Raw genomic sequence first — 25,767 nt, 5'->3', positions numbered from 1 at the left:
ATATGAAGTGACACGGACGAGCGCGAGCCCAGCTTCAGTTTGTTTTTCTTACTGAAATGGTAGGGGGTTGGTCTGGGTTCCTAACACCTCTCGCGGCGCCCAGGTGCTCAGCCCGCATCCGCCGACGCCCACTTCCTTTTCTCATTCTCCGCCTCCAGAGGTGGCGATCAGGGCGCGCTGAGGGAGTGGGGAGGCGTGTGTATGACGCCACATCCGGCGTGCGCCGGAACTGGCCTCCCTTTGCTTCCGCGGCGGGGCCGGAAGTAGAAGCGGCGGTGGCGGCGGCCCAAAGCGGAGGGAAGGAGGGAAGCAAGCGAGTCCCAGAACCCGAGCCGGAGTCGCAGCGGCGGTAATAGTCTGAAGTCCCTCTGGGCCACCGTCCTTAGCGCGGGCCCGCGGGGTTCGACGGGAGTTGGCGGGGGGTGCGGCCAGAGCGGTGGGACGCTGGGGGTCCCGGGCTGATGTGAGGGGAGGCGGGGGGGCAGCCCCAGAATCTAGTCGCCTCCCCCCCCCCCCGTGCCCCTCACGGACACTCTGATCCGCCGGCTGGTCTTATTTCCCAGGAGACCCCTGTGCGGTGCGGAGGGGGCGGCGGCCCCGACTCTGACCCGCGCCGGGGGGGTGGGCCATGGCGGAGGTCAGCGACCTGGACCGGCAGATCGAGCAGCTGCGGCGTTGCGAGCTCATCAAGGAGAGCGAAGTCAAGGCCCTGTGCGCTAAGGCCAGGTGAGCCCGGTGACCCCAGGAAAGCGACGCCAAGCCGCCACCCTGGGTTCCGGCCTTGGGGCAGACCCAGCTGAGAACTTTGGTTCTCATGCTGGAAGTTTTACCGAGAGGAGCAGAATAGGGCCGCTTTCCTCCAGGAACCCCGTAGTCTGCCAGGGAAAGGTAGACATGGATAAAGACTTAAAAGTATTAGATGTTGTGCTTTGAATGGAATAAGGGAGAGTTACTTAAAGTACTTAGAAAACTCAGGGAGACAGACTTATCTGGAGCAAACAGAAGCAGCTTCTTGTAGGGGCTGAGCTCGGGAAAAGAATAAAAAGATGTAAAAGGAGTGTCTGCAAGAACTGAAGTTCAAGACAAGAAAACAGAGGACTCCTGTGACTTATAAAATGACCTTAATCCCAGCAGACAGCCCTTTAAAAGAGGTGGTTTTTTCCCCCATTTTACAAGTGAAGGCTTTGATGTTCAAAGTTACAAGGAAGTGTGGAAAGGAGTCTGAAGCATTTGTATCCTGACATTTTTCAGGCTGTATACAGTAAGATGGAGTTGGATCATTCTCATGCTTAATCTGGGAGGCGAATAAGCCAGAGTAGAATTAAGCATGATTTGGAAGGAGGCCCAGCTAAGAGTTCTATGGGAACTAGAATGATGTAGTGATTAAGGGTCCAGGTTTTGGAATGTGGTGACTCTAGGTTTGAGTCTGAACTCTGCCTCTTATTAACTGTTGGAGATCTTGAGGTATCTGGTGCCTCAAGGGAAAAAAAAAAAGTTGTTTTGGGTTTTTTGTTTTGTTTTTGGTACCAGGGATTGAATCGAGCCACATCCCCAACCCCTTTTTATTTATTTATTTTTTAATTTTGAGACAGTCTCACTGAGTTGCTTAGGACTTAAGTTGCTAAGACTGGCTTTGAATTTGTGATCCTTCTGCTTCTGTCTCCCAAGCTGCTGGGATTACAGGCATGCACCAGCACACCCACAAAGGCAAGTTTTCTTTATTTGTAAAGTGGAGATGATCATGCTTAATGTAATGGTTGTGAAGCTACATTCAGTGAATTGGTGCTTGAGGTAAACTTTTGGTCCAGTGTAAGTGGCTCAACAAGCACTAGGTGTTATTGCTGTTTGAGAAGGCAAGAATGATGTGGGCTGAAACCATCAGAAAAGCCTGCTAAGATAGGCCTAAAGGATAAAGATAATTTTGATTATCTTATAGGGGCAGGGCCAGTGAGAAAGGACATTCCAAGTAGTATGAGAGGAGCAGAGGCCCTAAGATGTGTGGGCAGCAATTGAGGACACCATTTTCCTGCTTCCTGTGGAGAACTGTTTGATTGTGACTTCCAAGCTTGAGAATTATTGAACAATAGATCCTCTAGTAACCTGGTCTCCCCCATTGTCCCCCCTATCTAACAAACCTGTAAGGCTGGAATCTCATTTGCTCCCTTTTACATAAGAACAGAAAATCACAACTCCTAGAGGCTAATGAATTGACTGAGGTAACCCAGTGAGGAAATAACAGAGCTGGGTTCTAAATCTGTGCCCCTGAGACTCTTTGGTTTGTTCTTCCACACTCAGACAAACACTTAGCAGCCAGACAGGACCTGTGTGCGTTTGATGAACAGTCTAGGCACCTTTTAAAATGCCTGTATGGAGCTTTACGGTTTTGACAACTCAAGAAAATCTGCTTGCTGAGTGCAGGGGTGTCTACCTATAGTTCCAGCTACTCAGGAGGCTGAGGGTTCTGATTGCTTGAGCCCAGGAGTTCAAGGTCAGCCTGGTTAACAAAGTGAGACCCTGTCATGGTGGCACACACCTGTAATCCCAATGGTTTGGGAGGCTGTGGGCAGACAGATTGCGAGTTCAGAGTCAGCCTCAGCAAAAGCAAGGCAGTAAGCAACTCAGTGAGACCCTATCTCTAAATAAAATACAACATAGGGCTGGGTTGTGGTTCAGTAGTTGACTGCCCCTAAGTTCAATCCCTGGTACCAAAAAAGAAAGAAAAGGGAAAAAAAAGAGAGAAGAAAATCTCCCTGACCAAACCACCTCTTGGATGTTTTTATTCTCTCTCCCTCAGTCCTCATTGGCATTTTAAGGAACTTAAACCTGGCATTATTCTTTTTTCCCCCATAAATCTTATCTTCCCCATAGGACTTGGATCAGTGCGGTAGTGATTATAGGTAATGCTTGGATAGTACGCTGGAGTTTTCAAAATAATAGTGAATATATGTGTGCAGTCTCCATTATAGCACTCCTGTGCAATATGCAGGACAGGAGGAAGCATTTACTCTTTTTCGTAGAAGATCAAACTGAGTCGTAGTGTAGATGATATCTATCTATTCTCACACTGTGTCACACAGTAAGTTAGCAAGTTGGAGAGGAAATACGTTTTGAGCCCAGGTCTTTGACCATGCTCCATGGTCATTGGTAGCCAGGCAGAGAGACATTTAAATTTTGATATGGGGTATGAGAGGCAGCAGGGAGCTCTAGAGGGCTGAGGGGTGGGAGGATCCTTTCTAATTGAGACTGAAAGGTAGGTAGAAGGTACTAGGTTGAGGTCTGAGGTGGCCTCTATTATCCCAGGCTTAGTTGTAAGGGGGACTAATTTTAGCACTTAGCCATGACCTGGGGACCTGTCAGAGACTGACTGAAGCCAGTAGTGTCAAGATCTTCAGCTTGCTGAGAGGGTACATAGAAAAAATTAAACCTTCGGAACCACAAAGGCTTATAGGAGTCTGAGCTGAAGTTGGTCCTGTTTAAACTATTAGCACATTAGAAGAGAAAAATTTTTGAATTGGGTACTCTTCAGTGTGAATCTCAGCTTTGTCACCATTATTAATGTGACCCTGGTCAAGTTACTTCTATAACTTTTTTAAATCATTGTGAATGAGATTCTGCCAATCCAGGGACAGCATACCGTTAGGTACTTACTGAAGGTTTGTTAGTTTTGGAAGTAAAAGGGAACGGTTGTGAGTCACTGTAGGGCTGGTGATGTGCTCCAAGTTATAGCTGGCATCACAGCCTGGTTCTTGTTCCTTGACTGCACCAGGGCTGTGCTAGCACTGAGCTAGGGTTTTGCAGAAACGAAGGGTCCTGTGTATGACCTTACTGGGTTTCAGGTTTGTCTCAGGTTTATTGGAAGGGACTGGCATAAGTTCTCAGGAAATTGGGCTCCCAAGTTCCATTCAGTCACTCTCTAGCTTTGTAGCCTCAACTCTGCCAGTTTTTGCTAAGCCTTGGTTTGTTTATCCATCCGATGAGGATGAAAAGAACCCCTTCACCCAGTTTCTTGGAAAGGTCATTATAAGCAGTTGATATGGAAGGATATTCACCCCAAGATGCAGTACAGACAGGAGCCAAGTTCTTCTGGCCTCCTGGACTGCCAGTGCCTCCTCCTGTTGCAGAAAGCTAAGGCAACCTGCCCTGTGCACCCTTGTCAGAGAGCACCCTTAGGGATATACATGAATCCTTCCATTCCCTGAACTCAGGGAACTCACTCTAGTGGAAAGAGACTAGCAGAAAGAGGGAGGGCTGAGGAGGAGCAGCCTGGGGCCATCCCCCATTAGAATAGCTCAATAAAGAGTCAGATCCCCTCACTTAAGCCTCCCTACCAAAAATAAATAAATGAATAAATAAAAATAAAAAAAAAAGAAAGAAAGAATGAAAAGAAAAAAAGAAAACAAACAAAACAAAAACCCCTGAAGCCAGGGTTTTTCCCTGGTCCAGATCCCACCTTTGCTCCTGCAGCCAACCCAGCACCCTCCCATGTTTCAGCTTTGCATCTTCTCTGTGAATCATCTTGTTCCTACCTTTGAGGGTGATTGATGATGGGCATCCATGCAGAGCTCCTAATAAACAGTCATGGTGTGAGTTGCCAGTGTTCAGTGCTGCTCTTATCAGGAGCAAAATTTGGAAATACAGGTGCTACTTCAGTTTGGCACTTGTGACTGCCAAAGTGATTATGGCATCCTTACTCAAGTGAAGTAGACCTCATTGCAAGAAGCAATAAAGTCCTCATGATCTCTAAATAAATGTTGAAAATGTAGGAACAGTGCATTGTCCCTTTGAAGGTGCACCTGCTGGTTGACCTGCCGCGGACACTCTTGTCTTTGGACAGTCTGGGAGAAGGGTCCTGTAACTGGTAGAGTGATGTCAGACTTAAGCCACGGGGCAGTTAGGGAGAGCTCTAAGGCTCAGAGCTCTGTTGTGGATAAGATGAGGAGACTTGTCTCCTAGGAAAGAGTGCTGGATGCCTGAGAGGGAGCAGTAGGGGAGTCAAGGCTGGAAGTCATAGTCTATGTGGAAGGGCTTAGATGCTTAGTTGAGAGCTATAACTTTGTCCTCTTGGCAGCTGGGAGCTTTGGAAGGGTGTTGAGCAGTGGAGGGCCATGGTCAGCTAATCCTGGGGAAATTGAACACTTCACTCCTGCCCCCTGGCGGTTCAAGGACCACCTCATGTCCTCCCCTCCCCCCCAAAAAAAGGTCAGGAATTGGGCTGGGCTGGCCTGGCTGTGGTGACCCTGGTCTTCTCCTGTCTCCAGAGAGATCTTGGTAGAGGAGAGCAACGTGCAGAGGGTGGACTCCCCAGTCACCGTGAGTATACTCTGTCCCTGAAGGCCCGACTTAATCTTTTAAGCACCATAAGTCCACCCCTCATTTCTGGGGTCCTAGGTAGCCCCATGTCTGCCCCTCCCCTGTCTTCATGGATGCCCCACTCTAAGAAATGGATGTTGTGGGAATTTTGATTTGCTTTGGGATACACTTGGCTAGGGCAGAAGGAGTCTAGTTTGGTGAGTGGTTCTGGTCATGTTTCTGTGGCTCTGCACTCTGGGTACTTGGAGGGAGAGAAGGGACCAAGTTCTCCAGGAGCTGTCAGTAGCACTGAAAAAACAGCTCTGGCTCTTGCCCACGGGGCAGCTGGCACTCAGTGTGGGATGACAGGATGCCGTGGCATGGCAACTCAACTCTGGGTAGATGTCCAGCCCTGAGGTGCAACAGCATAGTCAAGGGTGATGAGGCTCTTGAATGCATGGGGTGTTTTGGGGTCATCCCTGGGAACAGAGGGGCTATCCCTTTCACCACCGTGTGAGTGCCAACCTACCTTCCTACTTCTCAGGTGTGCGGCGACATCCATGGACAATTCTATGACCTCAAGGAGCTGTTCAGAGTGAGTGTAGGGGAAACTGGGGTGTGTGAGCTGGGAGTGACTAAAAGGTTCCACTTAGAGTGAAGCCCTTACTTTGGTGCATGAAGAGGAGAAGGAAGCTTCTACTTGGTGGACTTTTGTGAAAGAAGGACATCAGCTGGATAGGAGCATGGGACACTACAGTGGAGAGGGGACTGTTTTGGACCAAGCAGAACCTTCTCCCTCCCCACAGGTGGGTGGCGACGTCCCTGAGACCAACTACCTCTTCATGGGGGACTTTGTGGACCGTGGCTTCTACAGTGTTGAAACCTTCCTTCTACTCCTGGCACTTAAGGTGGGAACCCCTGGCTTCTGGAGCCCATGCATGGCCAGTCTTTCTGCTACTTGGCCACCCTCATGTTCCCTTCCATCCTCTACCTTGGAGCTGTGGTCCTGGCTCTGGACTGATTCTGCTTGATGGGGTTGTTGCCTTGACTCAGGGCCATCTGCCCCAGACTTGGACAACAAGGCTAATGGGGCAGCACTGGGGGAGAAAAGAGAGGCTGGCTTTGTTGAGAGGGTGGCAGTCATTGAGGACAGCTGGATACAGTATGCTTTGGTGGCGAGAGGTGTAGGGGCCAGAGGGCCCTGAGCATCACCAAGGACTTGGGTTTGTGTCTGGCAGGTAGAAGAGCAGCCATTGGGTTTCCAGCTGAAGGGGAGGATTTCTTTACTTCCTCTAAAAGAAGGCCCCTCTCGGGACCTGTGAGGCAGATGAACTGCATGATTCAGGCAGGAGATGACATGAGCCTAGGCCGGAACAGAGATTATGAAGACAGAATGAGGCTGTCAGATGTGTGGAGATTTGGGAGGGATGGTGGAAAGGCAGAGCTTGTATCCCAGTCCTGGCTTGGTGGCCACCCCTAGGTTCGCTATCCTGACCGTATCACCCTGATCCGGGGCAACCATGAGAGCCGCCAGATCACACAGGTCTATGGCTTCTACGATGAGTGCCTGCGCAAATATGGTTCGGTGACCGTGTGGCGCTACTGCACTGAGATCTTTGACTACCTCAGTTTGTCAGCCATCATCGATGGCAAGGTAGGCTGGCCATGGGACTCCTTGGGGCTGGAGTGATAGGGGAGGCTCTGGACCTGTGCCTCCCTTCCTTCTGATCTTGCTTGCCCCTCTAGATCTTCTGTGTGCACGGGGGTCTCTCCCCCTCCATCCAGACTCTGGACCAGATCCGGACAATTGATCGAAAGCAGGAGGTGCCTCACGATGGGCCCATGTGTGACCTCCTCTGGTCTGACCCTGAAGGTAAGGGGCTGGCAGGTGGGGCAGGGCCAGTCTGGCTGTACCTTCATTTGTTGAGACTGGTTAAAGCAAGAGCCTTGAAGGGACAGGCCAGAAGGTCTAGGGAGGAGCAGGGCAGGGCTGGTCCACACTGCCTTTTGTCCTCCACCTGTCGGCCAGCTGGACCCTCGGTGGTGAGCACAGAGGTGTGGATGGCGGAACACTAGAGCCCAGAGAGGGGGTTGGAGCATGCGTGTCACGGCTCAGCGGGCTGTTTAGGACAAAAGGATTGGCTCCCTGCATGGCCAGGGGCATCGGGACCTGACAGCAGCTTCTTCATAGGTCAGACCTCGGAATGAAAGCTCCCCAAGGACCCCTCGCGCTGTGGGAGTCCCTGCTACTGTGGAGCAGAGCTGAGAGTTACAGTCAGGTCTCTTGAATACCAGCCCAGGGCCCAGCCTCCCCTCTGTCACTGCCACTCAGCCCTGCAAGGCCTAGGGTGACCTTTCGCCCCTGCTGGGCCAGGACAGTGCTTATTACACTGGTCTGCTGGTGGTTCTCATGAGCACCTCCTTTCACTCACATGCACACCTGTTTGGACAGTCAATTGAATGGCCACTGCGATTAGGAGGTGAGACCAGACATCCAGCATTCTCTCCAGCTCATCTGCTCCAACATTTCAGTCCTCTCCCCCAGAACCCCCTGGAACATATGTATTCCAGGGTAATCTTGCTGCACAGGGCTCTGGTTGATAGAATGCGACAGGATATTATTCACCTTCAAGGGACAGTGGGCAACCAGAGAAGCCTTGAGGACCTCCTCTTCCCATCTCTACCTTATTTGCCTCAGACACAACAGGCTGGGGTGTGAGCCCCCGTGGAGCCGGCTACCTGTTTGGCAGTGATGTGGTGGCCCAGTTCAACGCAGCCAATGACATTGATATGATCTGCCGTGCCCATCAACTAGTGATGGAAGGTTACAAGTGGCACTTCAATGAGACCGTGCTCACTGTGTGGTCAGCACCCAACTACTGCTACCGGTGAGCTGGTGGGACCAGGAGACCAGGGTGGTGATGGGGAATCTAGGCTGACCCATTTCTAACTGTGCTGCCCCCTGCTTCTAGCTGTGGCAATGTGGCAGCCATCTTGGAGCTGGACGAGCATCTCCAAAAAGATTTCATCATCTTTGAGGCTGCTCCCCAGGAGACACGGGGCATCCCCTCTAAGAAGCCTGTGGCCGACTACTTCCTGTGACCCTTTGGCCCTGCCCCCTCCAACCTTTCTGGCCCTCGGACCACTGTGACTCTGCCCTCTCCCCAGTCGGAGACTGGGCATGGAGGGGCTGTCCCCAGCTCTGCTCTCCCCCCAAGAGGGCGTTTCAAGGGTGAGGACTTTCTCTGGAGAGGTTTGGAGCCTTAGCTCCATGCTCCTCCTCTCCTTTCTCCCCACTTGAACCATGAAGTTTCCAGTAATTTTTTGTTTTTCTTTTTCCTTTTTTTTGTTTGTTTGTTTTTAGATAAAAGTTTTGAGGAAAAAAAAGAAAAAAAATTCTAATAAAAGAAGAAAAATGGTTGTTGGGTTTATGTCAGTCTTGATGGGGGTGAGCAAAGATGATGGCCTGGGACCTGCACGGGCATCAGGACCTTCACTACCTTGGCCCTAATCTTTCCAGGAAGGCAAATCTCAGGCCGGTCCACTTGCCCAGAGCCTCCAGCTCCCCATCCAGTGACCACTCCCAGAAGGCTTCCTCAGTGCCGGGCACAGGTGGGTTCTCATGGCAGCCTTGTTTAATTTTCAAAACAACTCGTGTTAGGAAATTCAGGTTTCCTACATTTTCCTAAAGAGGAAAATGGCCCAGAGCAGGTTGATTCATGTGCATAAGGGCACGCAGCTGGAACAGGCAGTTCTGGATCTGCCTGGGCTTCCTAACAAAGCCTTGACTGGCCCCGCCCCGCCCAGGGCCAACACCATTAGCCCAATATTTCCTGAGCGCTGATGTCTTTTTGAGTTTTATTAACAAAAATACTCTGGTCCTGAGAACAGACTGGTGTGGCTTGCAGTGGTGGCAAGGGGGGGTACACAGGAGGTGGAGATGCTGGGCTGTCCCCATTTGGCCAGGCAGAGCCTCCTTCCATTCACACCAAGGTGAGAGCCGGGAAGGGGAAGCTGGCCCCAGCTGGACTCCAGCAGCCTGGCTGGGGCTTTGAAGCCAGAGGGGGTGGGAATGAAATCAAGGTGTGAAGTGGGGTGGGGGACAGGCCCAAGGCAGCCATTTGGTGTGGGGGATGGGGACAGTGGAGTGAGGGGGCTACAGTGCTGGGGGAAGGGAACTGGAGATGGTGATGGAAGATGAGGCAGAGGGCCCTGCTCAGTACATTGGTTTGGAGCCCACATCCAGGTATCCCCCAGGCCCTGGGTATGGTAAGGGGAAGGGGCCCCCTTGGAGGAAGTGTGGGGCAAAGGATGCTGCAGGTGGAGCTGCTGGGTACCCTGAGCCCCCTGGCCCGGGCTGCAGCTCCAAAAATGCAGCCGAGTAGGGGGCTGGGCGCCCAGAGTCTGGAGCCTCAGGGAAGCTGGGGTTCCTAAAGTAGAAAGACAGCTGTTAGAAGAGGAGAGAGGGAAGGCCTGGAACAGCTCAGCCCTGTGTCCTTGTCCCACTCACCTGGCTGGTAGGTGATTGGGGGCCCCATGGAACGCTGCGGGGTGCAGGAGATAGGCCTCAGCACTAGGGCCACCACATGGAGGAGCTGGGGCAGGGACAGCTTCCCTGGGGGCTGAGGCCTGCTCTGGATCTGACTCACGAACATCCCCACCCAGGGTGGAGTCACAGGGACCCCCTGGTGTATCTGGGGAGACAGAAGGGACAGGTTGGGCTAGGGAGGATCAGTATCCCAGGCCTGGTCCCATCACCATTAGGACAGCTCACCTCCACTCCCATAGGCCTCTGTGGCTACTGGCTCTGGGCCCCGAAGTTTCCTCTTCACACGGGCATCTCGCTCCCTGGGGAACAGCGATGATGATGAGGATAGTGATGATGATGATGATGATGATGATGATGATGATGATGATGATACTATTAGTACTTACCAGGTGCCAGGCATTTCACCCTCCCAGGAACCCTATCAGGCAGGTGCCATTATTATACCCATTTTAGAGATGAAGGAACTAAAGGCCAGCAAATTAAGGGAATAGAAAGCAGAACTGTGATTTATTCTCCACTTGAACTTTCCAGTGCTTTCTACTGTATTTAGAATTAGTGGAAACTCTCCCAAGCTGCAGGGCTAGGGCAGGGCCTGACCCCAGCTCATTTCTCTGTGCCCCCACCTCCACCAGCTACCATTCAGTCTCTCTGGTATCTTTTATCCCCTCTTCACCTACTTAACTCATCCTCTTGTCTCAGGTTAAGCAAAACTTCCTCAAGAACTCCCTGACCTCCCGCTGTTTATCACAGTCACACTTACATTTGATGGAATGGGTCATGTCTATCTCTTGACAGAGGGTGAGCTCCCTGAGGGCAGGGGTCCATCCTGAGGGGGCTGTACTCAAGTCCCTGCTCTGGAGCCTAAACTGGCTTCCCATCACCTCCCTGACTTGCCTCCACACTCACACCACCTCAACAGTATGGCAGGCAGTCCTACTTCAGGGCCCTTGCACATGCAGTTCCTGCTCCCTAGCATGCTTCTCCCCACTTACCAGATGGCTCCCTCCTTTACTTCCTTCAGGTTTTTTCTTAAATGTTCTTTCCTCAGGCTCAGGGAGGTCTTCCTAAACCATTTCTCACCCTAGCCTTCCTATCCTTCTTCCCTGATTTTTTTCTCTTCTCTGTGGAACATATGCTAACTTATATTTTATTTATTTATTTTGTTTACTTGTCCACTTGCCCACTAGCATATCAGCACTAAGAGGACAGGGGCTTTGGTTTGCTTTGTTTACTTATGTGTTCCCAATGCCTAGAACAGTGCCTGGCATACAGCAGGTGCTAAATAAGTGTATTCATTGACTCAATGAGTGAATAAATGTTTTTATTTACCATTGCATTCCTGATATCTGGCACAGTGCTGGGCACATAGTGATTAATAAATATTGTTGAATGGATAGGACAATGCTCACCTCTTGCAGTTTCTGCCGTTTTCCCGGAAGCCTTTGGCAAAGGGATTGGCTGCAATCTTGAGTTGTGTGATCTGGGGGCACAAATCCAGGTCAAAGCTCCTGCAGCCTGGGCAGGGTGCTGCTACCCCTCAAGCAGAGTCACTCACCCGTGGGTTCTGGTAGGCTGTCACAGAGATGAATGTGGTCTCAGGGAAGCGAAAGGAGGCCACGCCTCCCCAGTGCTGACTGCAGAGCTGGGCAGCTCGCACCAGGTGAATGCGGGGCTGATACTTATGCATGGAGTGCAAGATTAGCTGGAAGGGAAGAAACAGGAGTGATTCCCTGTCCTGGGCCCCAGCCTTAGCTGTCTACCCAGCACCACCCAGAGCCCCTATCCTGGAGTCCCAGCTTGGGCCTCACGTGGCCATGGGGGTCCAGGGTGCTATTGGTGAGCTTGACACGATGGAAGGACACAGGCTGCCGCATCCAGTGGGCACCAGTGGCAGGAGAGTCAGGGTGAATATAGACACGATCGGGTAGGCGGGGCTCTGCCTTGCCGCTGGGCTCCCAGTGCCGGCCCTGCCAGCGGTAGCGAGCCCCATCCACTGGAACCACATCCAGAAGAAACAGGTAGCGGGCCTCGGGGTCCAGGCCAGTGACTGACACTCGGCAAGCAGGGAACATGCGCCTGCACAGGGCAAGAGAAGGGAGAGGCCTGGAACCTATGGTCAGAAGTGGGCCTAGCACCAGTAAGGGAACCCAAAGCAGTCAGTTCTGGCAGAGAAACATCAGGACAGGTGGAATTAGAACCCAGAGGCAGAATCGCAGAGTTGAAAGACTCCATTTTACAGATGGAAGAACAGACAGGATCACAAAGCAAGTTAGGAGCAGGGCCTACTTGCTGAAGCAGTTGTGGCTAACTTTTCTCCCTGAAATCTTTCCAGGAGCCTCATACTCCTCCCCACCTTGGTTTCCTTATCTGATCTCCATCACCAATCCCTACAGCTAATAGGAAATTTGCTTCAGAAAAAATGAGACCTTGCCTTCAGTAAGGAGAGGATTTGCCATGCTAGGGCCTGAGCTCCTACCCAGATAAAGATCTTGTCACAGGTTACACACTGATCACTTGAGCCTCAGAAGTCAGCCCAGACCTAGTCACAAACTGAGTCCTATTCAAATTACACATTGAGCCTTGATCCTGGCCAGAATTCCCTGATGCTGGTCACCAGCTTGATCCTAGACATGGTCTAAATCCTGACTCCAGCCACAGACTGACTTCTGATCTAGGCCACACACTGATCTATAACCTAGTCAGACTTTCTGACCCTGGTCCAGACTGATCTGTGACCCTTGAAAGACTGGCCCCTAAACCCAGTCTCCAGGCTTGACCCTTGACATTTTGTCAAAGTCCTGATTCCATCCACATTCACTCATGCCCCAGGCCACAGTCAGATTCAGAGCTTGGGCTGAGCTCCAGCACTGGAGAAACCCCCAAACCCAGACTGGTGCCCAGGATCTACCTTTCCCAAGAGACCCCAGTAGAAACTGATCTGGCCAGCCCTCACCTGCCGGCTTTGGTGATGATCATCTCTGTCCCCACAGCGCTGAACTCCTTCCACAGCTCCTGGTTCTCCAGGCTCAGGCTGACCCCCGGGAGTGAGTGAACGGCCTCTGCAGCTGGTGGGGCTGGCTCAGTACTCAGGGTTGGGGGTAGTAGGGGCAGGGGTGGGGGTGCAGCAAGGGTGCGGGGACCAGCCTCAATCCCAGACAGGAAGCAATCCAGTTTAGGGTATCCAGATCTGGAGTATGTTGTGGGAGAATATGAGCCAGCCGAGGTCACAGCCCCCCAAAACCCCTACCCAGCAGCAGGTCCCACCGCTCACCCGGGTAGCGGTAGCCCTCTGCCGGGCAGTAGGGAAGCCGGAGTCCCCACCCGGCTGGGGGGGCCCCAGACGGTAGCCGGTCCCCAAGGAGGGGTACAACTCTCGTGGATGGTACATGTTGTAGTCCCTTTCGGCCTTCAGGTCACGCTGCCTATAGTCCCCCGGGTGCTGAGAGATGCCCCCTTTATAGCTCACAGCTCAGCCCCTTCCAGACCCAAGATCACAGCCCCTCCCCTTCTTTGGGGCCCTGGAGGTGGGCTGGAGTGGAAACCCCTGGGGCCTCGAAGGGGTCCAAGAGGGTGGCCGGATACCTGTACCCTCTCCCCTTCCCCTCCCCCTTGGGCGGCTTCATTAGCCCCGACCCCCCTGCCCCCTCACTTACATAATTAACTCCTCGGCCTGATTGATCCCCAGGGCTCGGACAGGGACGCAGTTTGGTGCTTCCGGACAGCTGGTCCCCGTTCCCACGGGGGGAGCCCCGGCTAGGGACAAGCTACGGGGGGCGGGGCCTGGACCCTGGGACCTAGCCCGGAGTCCTGGGGCAGACCCTGGCGTCCCAGACTTCCTGACTGGCGATCTCCACTCCACTTGAGAGAACTGAACTGGGCTTGGAGGGAAAAAGAGTAACTGGAGGGAAAGTGCCGGGTTGGAGGGAAGGGGCCTGAGTTAATTACATAGGACGCTGGAAACCTCGAGGAGTCCGCAGTAGAGGCCATTCCTCCCTGGTTCCCATTCTGAAATACCTCTACCCTCTACCAAGTCCCAAAAGTTGCGCGAAGTGCGCAGCTCTAGTCTTGACTTCTCGCGAAGGGTTTCCCATAAAGGTCCGCACTGGGGAACACTCCGAACTACACTTCCCAGCAGCCGCTGCGCAAAGACGCGTATGAGGGAGGGGGATAGACTGCGGTGTGGCCTCTGGGAGTTGTAGTCTGGACGAGAGGGGCGGTGAAGCCTGTGACGGGGCGTCTTCGCAGGGGAGCTGCCTCTAGGTGGCGGCCAAGCACTAGCGCAAGAAGACATAGATCAGCCGAGGTCAAGGCCTAGTGGCCAGTGTGGGCTCAAGGATCTCCACAGGCCGTGGAGACCAGCTTGAAAGGCTGTGTCTACCCCATGCCCCGTGGGGGTCCGGAACAGGTCTATAGGGGCAGGAATCTTTATTCGAGTTTCCCCCTCCCGGATTCCCACGTGAGCCTGGGGCTGTCTCCACTCCATTGTTTTATTATATACAAACGCTACAGAACGAGGGGAACAGACACGTGTGGGGTAAGAGGGGCTCGGTGGGAGAAGTTCACAGGGCAGACGGTGTACTGGGGCCAAGAGAGCAGCACACAGGCCATATCTATGGGGCAGGCGGGAAAGGAAGGGATTAAAAACGAGATCCAAGCCAGCCAGATCGCAGGGAAATGTGGGGGTGTCGTCCCCCTTCTGATCTCCCCCCAAGGTCACAGTGCATGCAATAAAATATATGTACAGGAGCTGGATCCTTCCTCTGCAGGGGCCCTGAGAGCTCCCTTCAGGCGGAGGGAAGCCAGTGGCGCCCCCTGGCGGCCAGGCCAGGCTGGAGCCACATGTGTCAGGAGCAGGGGTCAGTCCCAGCCGTTGTCTTTGATCATGTGGTTGAGTTCAATGATGTACTTCCCCTCTTTGTACTTCTGGCTGCTCTCAAAGGCTTGCTCCTGAAAAGGGCAGGGAAGAGGGGTTTGGTACCGTCATCTTTGGGCAAGAGGTTTGCCATAGACACAGGGCTGGGGAATGGATCTGATTGGCCCCCATTTTACATATGAGGAAACTTGCCCAGAGAAGCCAAGCTACCTGCCCACAGACACAGAGCTGGTAAACAGTAGGGCTGTTTCTCAGTAGTAAGGAGTAGATAGAACTCTGAATCATGAGTACTTTTTAAGTACTGTCAGTTTCAACAGAGAGGATATGGAAATGCTTAAAAGATTTCACAGTTCAGGGGTTGCAAACTGGTGGCCTGAGGGCCATTTCAGCCTACGCATAGTTTTGTTTGGATAACAGTTTCATGAAAATTAAGAGTTGGGGATGTAGTTCAGTGGCACAGCACTTGCCTAGCATGTGCGAGGCCCTGGGCTTGATCCCTGTGCCTTAAAACAAACAAACAAACAAACAAAACCCCAAACTTTAAAATAGTAAACTATAGGCATACATGCTGACTCCCATTTATCCCAGGCTGCTCTTCCTCTCTGTTATTTCTTCTGTAAATTGACATTATCTAATTGGCCTCAAGAACTTGATTTTTTTTTTTTTTTTAATTTTTATTTTTTGGTGCTGGGGATTGAACCCAGGGCCTTGTGCATGCTAGACAAGCACTCTACCAACTATGTCCCCGGCCCACAAGAACTTGAGTTTTTAACCTCTGGCCTAGGCTACCTCTTTATTTTTCAGAGGTCCAGAGAAGCCGAGCCATCTGTCTAGAGACACACAGCAAATGTGTAGCAGGACCACAGTTGAACTCAGGTGAGACTGTCTTTCTCTGCCCGGGGTACCCACCTCACAGAGGCACTCCAAGCAATGCCTGTCCAATTCAACACCTTACAGATTCCCCAAGAGCAATCTTCCTTTGCCTACATCTAATCTGATCCCTGTTACAATCTTGGGTGCCAGGGTGGCGGCTTTATCCTCCAATGTCAGATAAGGAAAAGGAGACTCGGGGGGTAGTGAAATCAGATCCTGGACAGCAGCATTGGCAATGTGGCAATGAAAGAGAAGGCGTGTGGACCCAAATTCCATGTTATCTGGGGTCTTAGGCAACTTCTTTGATCATGTGAATGATAATACAAGTCAGTGGGCAAGGGTTTGGAGTTAAGGAAAAAAAAAAGAACAAACTATGATATGATCTTGGGCAAATTACCTAATCTGGGTCTCTGGGAAATATATGCCAAACAAGTGAGAGTGCATGGCACATAAGCATTCAATAAATGGTAACTCTGCTTATTTCCTCATCTCTAAAACAGGGATGCTGATGCCTTTGAAGGAAAGGATGGGTTATGAGAAAAATCCTAAAAGCGCTTATAGGATGCAAGAGAAGAGAACATGGTCGGGGGCTGAAAAGACAGTTTGGCTTCTCTCTGCAGGCCTATTCACTCTGAAAAGTGGCCAGTTGACTGCTTGTGAGAAACAGGTGATGTGAGGTCAGGTCAAAGGTTACTGTGGGGTTGAAGATGACTGACTCACATATTTCCAGCCCAAAGTGGTCTTGCAGTTCTCACAGTGGATGTCAGCGACAGCATGGAGGCCTGTCAGCAGCACCCGCTCCTCGGCTGGCCCGCAGCCCACATTCACCCTGCGGGGACATGGGCAGTCCCAGGAAGGGTCCCACCATCACAGAACCTCCCCCCCCCCCCCCCGCAAGCTTGTATCCACTGTATCTGTCCTTAGCATCCAAGAGAGGGATTGTGCTTGAACCAGGGGACTCTGGTAGTCTCAGCATGATACCAGGAGTCACAGGTCACAACAGGTTGGAAAAAGAAATGAGGGGGCCAGATACTCACACAGAATTGAAGAGGTAGGCACGCCCCTGACTGCCCTGGAAGGACTAAAGGGTGGGAAGGGGAAAGGGGGGTCAGGGCTACTGGTGGGGGCTGCCAGTCAGCCCATTTAGCCTCCCATTCCAGCCTCAACTGTGGCCGGGTTACCTTGGAGATGAGGTCGTCGTGGTTGGCCAGGTGAGCACGGCAGTGGGCACAGCTATACCTCCGGTGACAATCATCCAAGTAGGCCTGAAACGTCTTGGGCTTTGAAATCCGCACCATGGCGGGGGCCAGGGGCAGTGGCCCCACGCGGGGAGCGGCCCACGGGGAGCAGAGGGAGCCCAGTGCCTGCCAGGGAGGGAGTAGGTAGGCTGTCAGGACTCAGGCCACACACATGCAGGCACACCCAGAGCCATGGGGACTCTGTCACACTTGGCTGCTCTCTCCTTTCCCCAGAGCCAGCAGCCTCTCCAGGGACCAGAGTCGTTTCAGTTTTGACTCAGTGAGGAGGCCTCAGGTTGCATCAGCGGGGAAACTGAGTCTAGGAGGAGCTCAAGGTGAGTCACCCACCTGCTTTCAGCTTCACCCCTGTTGACCTGCCAGGTGAAGCTGGAGGAAGGGGCCTTTAGAGTGAATGTCAGTCCCAGTTCAGGGGGGAGCACAGGAAGTTAGGAACTGGCAGGTCCTTAGGACTTCATTTGGACTGCGGGTGGGGTTACTCTGGGGACCAGGGAGTTCACCTGGACAGAGGGTCCCTCACCTGGAGGAGACTGGAGGCCCTGCTGAAGGTGGAGGGTTACCTAATAGGGGAGGGGCTCTCACTGGGGGCGCTGAGACCTCATCTCCGCCGAGGGAATCTTACCTGTATCGCGCAGCCTTACCTGAGACCCCGGGGCTCACCTGGGGCGCGGGGGTTGGGGGGCGGGCGCCGGGGAAAAGGGGCAGTCCTCGCTGGCGGGGCGAGGGCGCGGGGCGACGCGCAGCCTTGACGGTGCGGGCCTCACCTCGCCTGGGCGCGCGGGGCCCCGGTCCGCGGGGTGGCCTGGCCTGGGAGTGGGGGGCGCTCCTGGTGGGCGCCGTCCCCCCCGGCCCGGGTTCGCAGCCGCCTCGACTTGTTTACACCGAGACCAGCTGCTTGCCGCGGCTTCGGCGGGAGGGGGAGGGGGGGCCGGCCCTCCAGTCCCGGCGGCCTCCGTGGCCAATCGGCGTGCCGCATGGCAAATGAGGGGGGCGCGTCATACGGCGGCCAGCGCAGGCCTGGGCTGCCCTTCCCCTGCTCCCCGCTGCCTCCGGCCCGGAAATGCGGCTGCGGCCCTAGGCGGCCCGGGGCCTGGTCAGCTCCTTGGCATCCCAAGGTGTTTTGAAGAAGCAAGGATCTGAGGGTCCTGACCCTGCGCAGAGTTAGGAGAAGGGTGGTATCAGGACGTCCATCCCCAGGAAATAATAGTCATAACATACCTGCGTTTATCCACTCAATCTCCGCAGCAATCCTATAGGGCAGCCTCTCCTATTGTCCTGCCTTTTACCAGAGACTGTGGCCCGGAGAGGTCTAGCATCTCTCCCGAGATGATCAGCCGGTAAGAAGCAAAACAACTCACTTCGACTGAATTCCATGGCCTTTGCTCTATCACCAGGAACAGACTTAGTTCATCTCTTAAAAGGGAAGAGCTAAAGTTGCCATTGCTGTTGGACTCCTGGGAGCACAGGCCCTGGAAGAAGCCAGTTCCTATCACATGAACTTCACCTCCTCCAAGGAGTCTCCTGCATGTCCCCTACCCCTCAGGCTGGGTTAGGTCCGCCTCCAGTGAAAACGTCTGTTTAAGCCACGTGTCTGCCTAGCTTTGACTTGTCCACTGCTGTGGTCCCTGTCTCCAGCCCTGCTTAGAGTAGGCACTCAGTGTTTGTGCGGTGGGATTCTTCATTGAGTCAATAAGGTTTCAGGACTGGAGGAGACCTGAGAGTGGGGAGTTGGGATGGTGGGAGGTACAGATTGAACTATGAACTCACCCAGCCTGTTGAGGCCCACTGGGGCAAACGTGGGGGAAGTCAAGTTCCTCAAGTGTGCTTAGGGCTCTCAAAGGACTTAGGAGAATAGAACCATTATCCATGGCTCTCAAGAGGCCAGGGGCCAGGGCACCTGAGTTGGCCCTGTAAGGGACATTCTTGAGAGTGGAGACCAAGCAGGCATTGGGTGTGGCATTACTTTGGATCTGGAATGTAGTGGAACCAGTGGCCCCGACTGGTTAGGGCCCCAGGGTCGGGCCCCAGGTCCTGGGCCCTATCTGCCATCTTGATGGTCTTCCAGGAGTCATCCTTCACCTCTCACTCAATGGACAATTATGTGACTGAAAAGTAAATATTTATTTTTCAGGAAGAGAAACAGAGGAGAAGGCCTCAGGAGGCTGTAGCCACAGGTCCATGGTTGTCCAGGTAGCGCCTCAGGGCTGTGGGGTAGTCTGTTATAACACCAGTAGCCCCCAGGTTGAAGGCCACTTCAAAATCTGACTCTTCATTAAGGCACCAAAATACTACCTGAATATGGAGGGAGGGGTTTGTTAGTTTCCAAATAACTTTACACAGAATCTCCCCTTCTGCCCCACACCTCGCCTTATACCCTACTGATAACCTGATCTATGGTGGGAGCTTTTCTCCTCCTCTGCAGAGAACGCCCAACAGTGGTATGCTGAAGCTGATTAATTTCAAGAATTTTGCAAACTGGTATTAAGTACAGCCATTGCTAAAGCTAAACTGTATAAACTCACAATTAAAAAAGATTATAATGAAAACAAAGGCAATCAATTCTCAACGTTTACTACTTATTAATTATTTACTATTTCCTATGTTCTCTCTTTTGGGTGGGTACTGGGGATAGAAATCAGGGGTGCTTTACCACTGACTACATCCTCAATCCTTTATTTTTTGTTATTGAGACAGGGTCTTGCCAAGTAACTGAGACTGGCCTTGAATTTGTGATCCTCCTGCCTCCGCCTTCCAAGTTACTGGGATTATAGGTATGGGCCACACAGCCCAGCTCTATTTCCTGTGTTCTTGAGGGTACCTGTATCTGTTGAATCTATAAGATGGGGCTACTGGACAATGGTGGGCTATTGCACATATCTTCTTAATTTTGCATTTAATGACTTTGCATTCATAGCCTGACATTGACCATTGTCAATGTCATTACTTAAGTCAGAGAAAGTAATGTTCAAATCAGGTTTTAATTTTTCTCCTAGGGAGCCAGTTGTTGAACATTTAGCAACACACCAGGGCCTCCAGCCTGCCCCATCCCTTGATGTTGAGCCTTCCCTGCCTCTCTGTGGGTCTAAAGGCAGGTGGGGACAGCATTTTTTATTCCAAGCAAGTCACTGGACTTCTTGATTTCGTCTTCCTCTTCCTCCTCTTCCTCCTCTTCCCCTCTCCCCTCCCCTCCCCTCCCCTCCCCTCTCTTCTCCCTCCTCCTTTCTTCCCCCTCCTCCTTTCTTCCCCCCTCCTCCTTTCTTCCCCCTCCTTCTTTCCCTCCTCTTCCTCCTCCTTCTCTTTAGTTACTGGGGATTGAACCCAGAGGCATTCTGCCACTGAGCTACATCCCTAGCCCTTTGATTTTTATTTTCAGTAGGATCTCCTAAATTGCCCAAGTTGACCTTGAACTCTGGATCCTTCTGCTCAACTCAGATTACAGGTGGTGTACCACCATGCCCGCCCTTGATTTCTTAATCTGACGAATGAGGATGATGGTCCAAACTCACAGAGTTATGGTGAAGGTCCAAGGCATGAGCGGGCTGACCAGAGAGAGCTTTGTTATCCCAATGCCTCACTCACACCACATTCAGTCACTAGCCAAGTCCTCTTCCACCTGTCCCCTACTACTGCCACCTAAGCCTGAGTCCTGTCCAAGGTAGCATCAGATTCCTATGAAAACTGTGCTTCCACCCGACCCCGCAATGTCTTCTCCACATACTAGCAAAAACTCAACAAACCTCAACTGGATTAGGCCTCTTTCCTCTGAAGACCTCAGAAATGTTCCTTTCCTGTGGCTGAAGTCCACACTCCTTTCTGAGGTCAGCAGGCCTGCCTGAGCCCTGGCTGCCCTTGGCCACTTCTTCCAGGCTGTGCCCTGGGAGCTTTCCTGGTGCCTCTGCCAGCCTGGTCTTCTGCTTCTCCAGCCTTCACACCTGTGGGCCTTCCTGCCTGAGATGTCCTCCCTTCCTCTCCCTGAGTGCCAGCTTCCTCCCACCCTTCCTGGGAATGCTCACACCTCTCTTCTTCCAGACCCCGCAGCCCGCAGCACTCTGCTTCCTTTTTTCAACAGGTGATGTAAAGCAGGTTGTGGCCTGCCTGTTTCCTTCCTCTGCCCCTGTTGGGAAGTTCTCCTCCCATCTGGAACATGCTCAACAAGCTTTACAAATTAAGTGACCTGGTCAAAGGTGATCCTCAGGGATCAGTACAGTCAATGCATCATCTTCATGATGCATCTATAAGCCCTTCCTAAGTACCAGTTACATACCCAGAAGGGTTGCATATACCATTTATCCATTTTATGAATAAAGAAACAGACTCTGAAGATCCTATGGCTTGCCCAAGTGATCCCACAATCGGCAGCAGAGAGATTGGGACCCTGATGCCAGGCACATGCCAGAGTGGTGCTCAAGTCCTCACCTGCACCCCTCGCTCTTCCAAGTGTCGGATCAGACTCTTTCTCATGATGATCCTGGGGATGGCAACATGGCAAGGTGATGATAAGAGGGGACAAAGGAGAAGGGTGGAAGCAGGTTGCTACTGGGACAGCCACCCAGTCTTCTCTCTTATCTCACCATTTTGAAACCACAGCTGCCAACTGGTTCAGCCCAGAGCAGGAAAATGGGAAGTAGGTCCTGTGAAGAGAAGGTGGAGGGGGTCAGTCCCTCTGTCATGGGGGTGCAGCCCTGCCCCTAAAGAAAAACTTTTGCAGTGGCACAACAGAACCTATTGTTCAGTGAGATCCTACTCTGAGATCCACAAATCCATGCTTCAAGCGTAAGGCCCCCCATCTCACTATCATTTTGGTACTGGGGATTGAACCCAGGATGCTTAGCCACTGAGCAACACCTCCAGCCTTCCTCCCAGCCCCCGTATTGGAAATGGAATCCAGGGGCACCTAACTACTGAGCAACATCCCCAACCCTTTTTATTCTTTTATTTTGAGAAAGGGTCTTGCTAAGTTGGGCCTCACTAAGTTGCTGAGGCTGGCTTTGAACTCACTGTCCTCTTGCCTCAGCCTCCCAAGCCACTGGGAGTATAGACATGCACCACTGTGCCCAGCTTATTTTTATTTTGAAACAGGGTCTTGCTAAGTAGCTTTAGGACCTCACTGATTTGCTAAGGCTGGTCTTGAACTTGCAGTCCTCCTGCCAGGCTGGTCTTGAACTTGCAATCCTCCTGCCTTAGCCTCCCGAGTTGCCGGGATTACATGCATGTGCCACCACACCCAGTTCTACCTCACTGTCTTACAGATAAGGAAACTTAGGTCTAGAGAACTAAACAGATTTGCTGGAGGTCACAAAGCAAACTGGTGGTGGGGCTGAGGCCAGGGCTGGGATCCAGCTGGATTTCAAAGCTGGACAACCCATTTGGAGGTCCTTCTGACTGGATCTGGTGAGCTTCTTGAGACCAGATAATGCTTAATGGATTGGCTATTTGTTGCCAGTTGGGGTGACTTCATATGATTTCACAGCATTCCATGGCAAGCTATGGAGTCAGACCTAGGGCACACCTGGGCTCTGTACTTCCAGCTGTGTGACCCTGGACCAATTACAGAACCTCTCTGAGCCTCTGATTCTCTATGGATACTATGGGGGTCATGACTCCTATACCTCCTGGGAGCATTGTAAGGTAAGGATCAAATACACCAAAAGATGTGGAAACATTTTGAAAATCCTGTACAAAAAGTTACATATACAAAGCTTTGTAGCAAGGGATTGTGGGGCTGGTTCCCTCAGGACTACAGAGGGTAGCAGAGAGCATTGGCCACCGCCCTAGAGAACATGTAGGAAAGCAAAGGGAAGAGCTGAGCTTGGTGGTGCACACCTGTTATCCCAGTGGCTGGGAGGCTGAGGCAGGAGGATTGTGAGCTCAAAACCAGCCTCAGCAACTTACTGAGCCATAAGCAACTCAGCGAGACCCTGTCTCTAGATAAAATATTTTTAAAAAGGGGCTGGGGATGTGGCTCAGTGGTTGAGTGCCCTTGTGTTCAATCCCTGGCACGCACGCACACAGACACAGACACAGACACAGACACACACACACACACACACACACACACACACAAAAGGCAGAGAGGGGCCAAACTTGAGAGCAAGGGAGTATAATTCCTGATACTGTGTCCAGTTTGTTCCTTTGTTAATCCTGTCTCCAGCCTGAGGAAGCTCCTCACCTTTTCCTTCTAAGACCCTGAGCACCAAGATGTTGAGTGAGCCAGACTGTGTAAGTTCACTGAAGACATGACCTACCCACAGGCTCTTATTTATTAGCTTAACTGCTGCAGGACCAGAAGAGGCTGTCGGTAAATATTTTGGATGAATGAATGAACCCTTTCTTCTAAAATTGCACATCAGTACCCATACGCATGCAATTTCAGGGTTCATGGCTCTCTTATCATTCATGATTGCTGGGTAAGAGCCACCCTCAAAGGACCCTGGGGGTTTCTTTGATGGTGTCCAAGGAACTGGGAAGCTTGGAACTCCTCTTTCCAGCAGACTCTGAGCTGGGTTCAGGGTTGCAGATGTGGCTTGGGTAGGGCCTGTTTTTCTGGTACCTGTTGATGATGGTTGGCAGGGAAGCAGAAGAGGAACTTCTCAGGGATCTGGATGAAGGGGAGCAGCCCCAGGTAATAGAGTAGCAGCACCCAGAATCCTCGGCTTATCGTGAAGGACACTGGCATCTCAGGGTTCTGGGGAGGCCAGGAGAGAGAAGAGAAGGGGGATCTGTCTGCTCCTGGGGGAGCAGAGGGGAACCATGGACTGCAGGGAGCTGTGCTGGACATTCAGGAGGCCCTAGTCACCTCTTGACCAGTGTTGGAGGCCTGAAGGTGCCCTCTTCATTGCCACTACCAAGCCAGGGCTCACAGTCCCACTGCCCCACCTCTCCAAATCCTGTCATGGAGATTCTGCTCAAGTTCCTCAGGAGCCCTCCCAGACCCCTCTAGCTTAGGGCCCCTAGGGTAGGCTGGACTCCAGCCCCCCAAAAGGAGGAGCAGGGAAGAAGAGGGACTTACAGCAGCCTTGCACTTCTTCATGATTGAGCTCTTCTCTGAGGCCCAGATGGTGATCTCGTTGCGGTCAAAGCGCCTCACCAGGTCTGCTACCTAGGAGGAGGAGAGGGAGGATGAGAGAGAGCCAGGCCTCTCTTGGGCCTGGGCTGTGCCCTACCCTGCCTGCATTTTCACCTTGTGAATGAGGTCCTCATCTTTCTCCTTGATCTCCACACTCATGGGCACCTTTGGAAACCTCTGGAACATGTACTCCAGACTCACCATGTGCCTATCTGACCCATGGGCAAAGTGGCCCTAGAAATGGGGACATGGGAAGTGGGATCAGAGAAGGATCAATGGCATGGGGGTATGGGCCCAAGGGGGGTCCAGGAAGGTGGCCTCAGCTCACTTAGTGCCTGCCTCTCACCTGGTGAGAAGTAAACCTCCAGCTCCTCGTTGTAGAGGGGCAGCTCCTGGGACAGCAGGGAGCATATCGTCAGGGGGCACACACTGAGAAATGGCAACTCAGCTCGGGGGCGTGGGTCGCAAAAAGGCCCACCTCAAAGTCCAGGCTGGTTATATCCCTATTCAGGCCTGACTGGCGAGACAGGTTCTTGTCGTGTGACACCACCACCACACCATCCCGCGTCAGCTGGCAGTCGAGTTCCAGGAGATCTGCTCTCTGGGCCATGGCGCTATGGGAGCAAAGGTCAGCGGGGTGCAGGGACCGGGATGGGCCATGCTAGGTAGCAATAGTGGGAGCATGTGGGCAGAGTTAATGGCAGGAGGTACAGGCCCACCTGCACACCTCTGAGGCCTCCAGACGCCCAGATTAAAACATAAATGGCACTCTTAGGTGTCCTGTAGTACACAACTGGTACAACCTTACATGGCAACGTGGCTGGGCAGGTGAACTCACTTCTCCATGGCCTCCATGGTGTTCTCTAGCCGCTCTCCAGAGCCTGTGTGGGGTGGCTGGGTTGGGTCCCGGGGCCCGGCCTGACCTTATCAGCCACCTTCCCTGTTGCTGGCCTCCTTCCGGCCTCGGATCTCATCTACCCAGTCAGCCCAGGTTGAACTGACCTCTCCTTCCCCATTCCACGCTCTGCCCTGCCCCAGCTCTCTTCTTACCAGAGTCCTGGCCCTGCTTCCAGCATCCTGCCCCTCTTTGCTGCCCATTGTGGCACCTGTCTCGCTAGCCTCACTCCACCCGCAGAAGCTACCAGCTCCTCCCCCAGCTCACCTCCTCGGTGGGCCACCAGGCGGGAACAGAAGGCTGGAGCCTGGGGTGTGTGCAGCAGGCGAGGCCGGCGCAGGAAGAAGATGGAGAGTGTGATGTAGCCACCCAGGGCGGGCAGGGCGTAGTACAGCAGGGGACTCATGGCCACACTCCCTATCTGGGTTTCCAGTGCTGCAAGTGCAGCTGTCCCAATGGACTGCAGTCTCACTGCCTGCCTGGCTGGTGTAGGCCGGCTCTGCTACTGGCCGACACCAACGCCCCTGGGACTTGCTGAGCCTGCTGCTGTGCAGCTGGCTTGCAGCCAGGCTGCAGGGCTCCCTGGGGCTGGGGTAGAGGCTGGGAGTCAAGGCAGGCAGCCCCAGCCCTGACAGCCCCAGGCTTGTCACAGATCCAGCACCCCTCTGTCCTTGGTTGTGAGGGGAATAACACATCCCCACTCCATGGAGCCTGTTATGAGTGTCCCCCTTTTCATGGGTGCTTGTGGCCAGGGTATGCAACCCACAGCCCTTGCCATTTCCAGAGAATCTGGGGGTGTGTAGGGTGGCCCCTGAGTCACCCCCGAATCACCCCCAGCCAGTTTAGACAGGAAGCCATTAGAGAGGGAGAGGACAGTGACTAAGGGGAAAATTGACCCCACTCTTTCTAGGAGTCTGGAGCTCCTTATAACCCATCCTCAACCCTGGCCACTGATGCCAAGGGTCA

At 52.8% G+C, this 25,767-nt stretch overlaps 4 protein-coding genes and 1 long non-coding RNA gene across 5 annotated transcripts; 2 read left to right on the top strand and 3 right to left on the bottom strand.

Moving 5' to 3' along the window:
• Positions 1 to 204: 204 nt before the first annotated feature.
• PPP4C (protein phosphatase 4 catalytic subunit) lies at positions 205 to 8,709 on the top strand. Its single transcript, XM_079121514.1, has 9 exons — positions 205 to 349; positions 564 to 726; positions 5,259 to 5,310; positions 5,834 to 5,884; positions 6,096 to 6,197; positions 6,770 to 6,943; positions 7,036 to 7,162; positions 7,988 to 8,177; positions 8,262 to 8,709. Exons 2-9 carry the CDS (start codon positions 629 to 631, stop codon positions 8,389 to 8,391), a joined length of 924 nt encoding a protein of 307 aa, XP_078977640.1. The 5' UTR covers positions 205 to 349; positions 564 to 628; the 3' UTR covers positions 8,392 to 8,709.
• A 424-nt stretch (positions 8,710 to 9,133) lies between these two features.
• TBX6 (T-box transcription factor 6) lies at positions 9,134 to 13,306 on the bottom strand. The gene is given in 9 exon segments (XM_079121545.1): positions 9,134 to 9,719; positions 9,800 to 9,983; positions 10,064 to 10,137; positions 11,248 to 11,318; positions 11,394 to 11,540; positions 11,647 to 11,914; positions 12,792 to 13,025; positions 13,103 to 13,133; positions 13,136 to 13,306. Coding segments are annotated over 9 exon segments (1,314 nt in total). The 5' UTR covers positions 13,227 to 13,306; the 3' UTR covers positions 9,134 to 9,505.
• Positions 12,893 to 14,467, top strand: LOC306649974. The gene is made up of 2 exons (XR_013760758.1): positions 12,893 to 13,030; positions 13,788 to 14,467. It is a non-coding gene; the product is annotated as an uncharacterized lncRNA (long non-coding RNA).
• On the bottom strand, positions 14,308 to 17,730 carry YPEL3 (yippee like 3). Its single transcript, XM_079121540.1, has 5 exons — positions 17,605 to 17,730; positions 16,766 to 16,948; positions 16,622 to 16,665; positions 16,305 to 16,413; positions 14,308 to 14,785 (listed from the first exon to the last, which is right to left on the bottom strand). The coding sequence occupies exons 2-5, from the start codon at positions 16,880 to 16,882 to the stop codon at positions 14,696 to 14,698; spliced, it is 360 nt and encodes a 119-aa protein (XP_078977666.1). The 5' UTR covers positions 16,883 to 16,948; positions 17,605 to 17,730; the 3' UTR covers positions 14,308 to 14,695.
• A 504-nt stretch (positions 17,731 to 18,234) lies between these two features.
• GDPD3 (glycerophosphodiester phosphodiesterase domain containing 3) lies at positions 18,235 to 25,332 on the bottom strand. Its single transcript, XM_079121513.1, is given in 11 exon segments — positions 18,235 to 19,132; positions 21,257 to 21,308; positions 21,412 to 21,471; positions 23,391 to 23,410; positions 23,412 to 23,525; positions 23,850 to 23,939; positions 24,021 to 24,140; positions 24,254 to 24,298; positions 24,385 to 24,520; positions 24,745 to 24,787; positions 25,069 to 25,332. Coding segments are annotated over 11 exon segments (957 nt in total). The 5' UTR covers positions 25,208 to 25,332; the 3' UTR covers positions 18,235 to 18,994.
• Between the last annotated feature and the right edge of the window lie 435 nt (positions 25,333 to 25,767).

Source organism: Sciurus vulgaris, assembly GCF_902686455.1.
Source record: "Sciurus vulgaris genome assembly, chromosome: 18".
NCBI classification, from domain to species: domain Eukaryota; kingdom Metazoa; phylum Chordata; class Mammalia; order Rodentia; family Sciuridae; genus Sciurus; species Sciurus vulgaris.
This window is presented reverse-complemented; position numbering and strand designations above follow the sequence as displayed.

What these genes read in the sequence shown, in the direction of transcription:
- PPP4C (XM_079121514.1), top strand. Translation starts at nt 629, where the DNA reads ATGGCGGAGGTCAGCGACCTGGACCGGCAGATCGAGCAGCTGCGGCGT. An exon ending in GCCCTGTGCGCTAAGGCCAG is followed by an intron (nt 727 to 5,258) that starts GTGAGCCCGGTG and finishes TCCTGTCTCCAG; the next exon opens with AGAGATCTTGGTAGAGGAGA. An exon ending in GGGTGGACTCCCCAGTCACC is followed by an intron (nt 5,311 to 5,833) that starts GTGAGTATACTC and finishes CCTACTTCTCAG; the next exon opens with GTGTGCGGCGACATCCATGG.
- YPEL3 (XM_079121540.1), bottom strand. Translation starts at nt 16,882, where the DNA reads ATGGTGCGGATTTCAAAGCCCAAGACGTTTCAGGCCTACTTGGATGAT. An exon ending in ACGACGACCTCATCTCCAAG is followed by an intron (nt 16,666 to 16,765) that starts GTAACCCGGCCA and finishes CCCACCCTTTAG; the next exon opens with TCCTTCCAGGGCAGTCAGGG. An exon ending in GCCTACCTCTTCAATTCTGT is followed by an intron (nt 16,414 to 16,621) that starts GTGAGTATCTGG and finishes ATGTCCCCGCAG; the next exon opens with GGTGAATGTGGGCTGCGGGC.